General features: G+C 62.6%; 1 protein-coding gene across 1 annotated transcript in view; it reads right to left on the bottom strand.

Annotated features, from left to right (window-relative positions):
- NBEAL2 (neurobeachin like 2) overlaps nt 1-847 on the bottom strand; it is a 20,536-nt gene extending 19,689 nt beyond the window's left edge. The window contains 3 exon segments of the mRNA XM_015568258.1: nt 3-13; nt 84-172; nt 742-847. Of these exon segments, the coding sequence (XP_015423744.1) occupies nt 3-13; nt 84-172; nt 742-771 (130 nt within the window). The 5' untranslated portion in view covers nt 772-847.
- Nucleotides 848-3,559: the final 2,712 nt, after the last annotated feature.

The following is a 3,559-nucleotide window of genomic DNA, read 5'->3' as shown; positions in this document are numbered from 1 at the left end:
GGTCTCCTCGGGCCTGCGGGGAGAGGGGTCACTGGGGTGCTGCGGACCCCGCGGCCTTCCCCCTCCGTGAGAGCCGGCCTCACCTGAGTGGCTCCAGTGAGGACAGCGAGATGCTCCTCTCGAAGGCACCCACGTAGGCCTTCAGCCACTGCTGCAGGGAGCCCAGGTCCTTCTGCAGGTTTGGGGACGGGGAGGGGGATCAGAAGGGGTGCAGTGGCCGTGGGGGCACAAGGGGATAGAGACAGAAGGGGAGAGTGAACGGAAGTGGGCACGGAGTAGAGGGAGCAGAGGCAGAGCAGAGGGGGTGGAGAAAGGGAGGGACAGAGACAGGTTGGGCGTGAGGGAGGCAGGAAGTCGGAAGGTCAGCATCAGAAGATGGCTGTACGTACTGACAACTCTCCCAGGCCGCCCCTCCGCTTTCCAGTCTCTTGTTCCCACCTCCCTAGCCTTTGGGGACCCAGGCAGGCCTGGCAGAGGCAGGGGAGGGGCTTAAGTGTGTGCGTGCCTGGGGTATGGCTGTGGCCCACACCCACCAGCCAGGCCTGACCCAAAGCCGTGGGCTGAGCCCTCGCCTGCCACCTTCTTCCAGCTCAGCAGCCACCACCTCCAGGAAGCCTTCCGTGACCGCAGATCCCAGGGTGCATGTGCACTATCAGCCAGGCAGACCCGTGCACACGCACGTCCCATACAGACAGGACTTCCTTCCTGGCCCTGGGAACCTCCGCCCACCCTGCTGGTTACCTGGACCCCAGGCCCCAGAGCCGGCTCCATGGGTCAAGGGGCAGCGGCTGAGCCCAAGTCTAGGTGCCGCCAGGGAACCTTGGGTGTGAACGGGAAACGTCCCCTCCCGCCCCAGCCGGGGCAGGAAGCGCAGAGTCACGGTGGGGGAGGAGGGCAGCTTCCTCCCGGCAGACCGCAGGGATGTGGGGTGGGGGTGGGGTGGGGGGACCGGGCACCCAGGGCCCAGCACCAGCGGTGGGGCCTGGAACACGAAGGGCGAGGCACAGGGCTCTGGGTCAGAGCCTGAGAGCTATGCCTGGGTCCAGGGCATGAGGTGGGGCTGGAGTCAGGGCAGGCCTATCGGGCCCAGGTTCTGGCCCTAGTGCCCTTCATCAAGGCACCCCGAGCTCCCCGACCCAGGTCCAGGGCCCCAGGGACTGTGAGGAGGACTCAGCCATCTGTTTTCCCCACCCCCTCCCGTGTCCTGGCCTCCACACCGGGCCCTGTGGTCTCTGCTCAGGGGACACAGCTCAGTAAGTGCTAGCCCAGCTCTAATCTGCCCTGAGCCCTAACCCAGCGGCCGCCAACCTTTCAGACCTCATGGACCACGGTGGGCGACCGCTGCTCTAAGCCGAGAGGGTCCTGGCCGGGGCCTGTGAGGGTCCTGCCCTCAGCCTGCCTTCTCTCCCTCCGCACTGGCCCCATCTGGAGCTCCCATCCCAACCAGCTGAGCAGTGAAGACAACTTTCCTTCCCAGGGGCAGAGGCGATGCCAGGGACTAACTGGAGAAGGATGAAGGGGCACATCGCAGGCCGTACCAAGCAGCCCGCGGCCGCTCCCCGGGCCACGGACCTCAACGCCAGGACGTCTAGCGCTGCCTTTGGACGGATGGCTAATTTTTGCCACGTGTGCGCCTCAGACCACAGAGGCCAGGACGGAATAAACCCCAGGGAAGGGGGCCCGACCCCGCAGCCTGAGCCAGGCCCCTAAGAAACCAAGGTGGAGGCCTCTGCCCTGTGGCTGGGCACCTTCAGTGTGCACTTTGTCACAGGTCCGAGCCTCGGTTTACCCTCTTATGCCTCAGTTTCCGGTGCCTCGGTTTACCCTCTTATGCCTCACCGGTGCCTCTGTTTACCCTCTTATGCCTCAGTTTCCGGTGCCTCGGTTTACCCTCTTATGCCTCAGTTTCCGGTGCCTCGGTTTACCCTCTTATGCCTCAGTTTCCGGTGCCTCGGTTTACCCTCTTATAAATGAGGCAACTCAGAGAGGGGCTAGGGCCACCAAGGTGCAGGCCCGCACCCCTGCCACTCCTTGGCAGGTACCTCTGGCGAACTCTCCCCGCTCTGCAGCAAGGACACCAAAATGCTCAACCCTGCCCTGACCGGTGTGGCTCAGTGGATAGAGCGTCGGCCTGCGGACTCATGGGTCCCAGGTTCGATTCCAGTCAAGGGCATGTACCTTGGTTCCGGGCACATCCCCAGTGGGGAGTGTGCAGGAGGCAGCTGATCGATGTTTCTCTCTCATCGATGTTTCTAACTCTCTATCCCTCTCCCTTCCTCTCTGTGAAAAATCAATAAAGTATATATTTAAAAAACAAAACAAACAAACAAACAAACAAACAAAAAACCCCAAAATGCTCAACCCTGAAACCCCAGACAAGCCAGGACGCTCAGACCATTTCTTTTGAACTCTTCCCCCAGCAGGGGGGTCTCTGGGGGGTCCCAGAGGGAACACCTCATCAGTCTGGCTACACCTTGAGGATGCTGAAAGCCAGACCTTAGTTCTCGGCCAGGAGCACTCCTGCTTGCTAGCCAGCCAGCCCCAGCTGACCATAGGACCCCTGCCTCCGGCCTCAGTGACCCCACAGGTCCGCACACGCTTCGCTGTCCATGTTTCCTCTGCCTCGGTGCTCCCGCCGGAGTCAGGACCTTGCCCGGCCCCACCCCCTCTGGTGCTGCAGAGGCTGGAGGCTGGGGCTGCCAAATTGAACGGGTTGAGGGCACGGGTCCTGGAGTCCACACCTGGTTCTCCCACTTGGTAGCTTGATGCGTAACATGAACTAGTCTCTTTGCACTTCAGCTGCCTCTTTGAAAGCACCCCTTTGCTTCTCTCGTCAAGGCGTGGCCAGGTCAGTGGGAGCTCACCCCAAATCCAGGGCTGTGAGCTTTTTCAAACAGACACTGACCTCAGAGAGGAAGGGAGAGGGTGAGAGAGAGGAGCATCAGTGATGAGAGAGAATCATGGATCGGCTGCCTCCTGCACGGCCCACACTGGGGATGGAGCCCACAGCCTGGGCCTGGGCCCTGCCCGGGAATGGCAGTGTGACCTCCTGGTTCCTAGGTGGATGCTCAGCCCCTGAGCCACGCGGGCCAGGCCAGGGGTGTGAGCTTTCTGGGGCAACACTTGTCTTCTCCCCACCCCCTTCCATGAGTGATAGACGAGGGTCAGACCTCGGCTCACTGGCCGAGCCACGGTCTCCTGGGCCCCTCCCCGGCTGGCTGGACCAGGCAGGGGAACGGAGCACCTTGGTGGGCCCAGGAGAGAGCTGGGAGCAGCGGAGGGAGAGAAGCTGGGAGCTCCACAGCGGGGACTCCTCCCGTCAGAGCAGCCTGAGTGGTAGCGAGCACCATCTCCTGCGAGAGGCAGGCAGATATGGGACAGGCCTCATCAGGGTGACCTCTGTGGGGACGGGGGCCTCCCCCCTCAGCATGAGGAGGGGGACGGCAAAGCCAGGCTGGAAGTGGCTCTGACGACACCAGGACTGGAGGTCAGTCTTGCAGGACCAAGGAATGAAGCAGGAAGACGGGCGCCTTGCCAGGGGCAAGGACCTGGAGCAGAG

The sequence above is a fragment of the Myotis davidii genome, unplaced genomic scaffold (genome assembly GCF_000327345.1).
Source record: "Myotis davidii unplaced genomic scaffold, ASM32734v1 scaffold663, whole genome shotgun sequence".
Classification (NCBI taxonomy): Eukaryota; Metazoa; Chordata; class Mammalia; order Chiroptera; family Vespertilionidae; genus Myotis; species Myotis davidii.
This window is presented reverse-complemented; position numbering and strand designations above follow the sequence as displayed.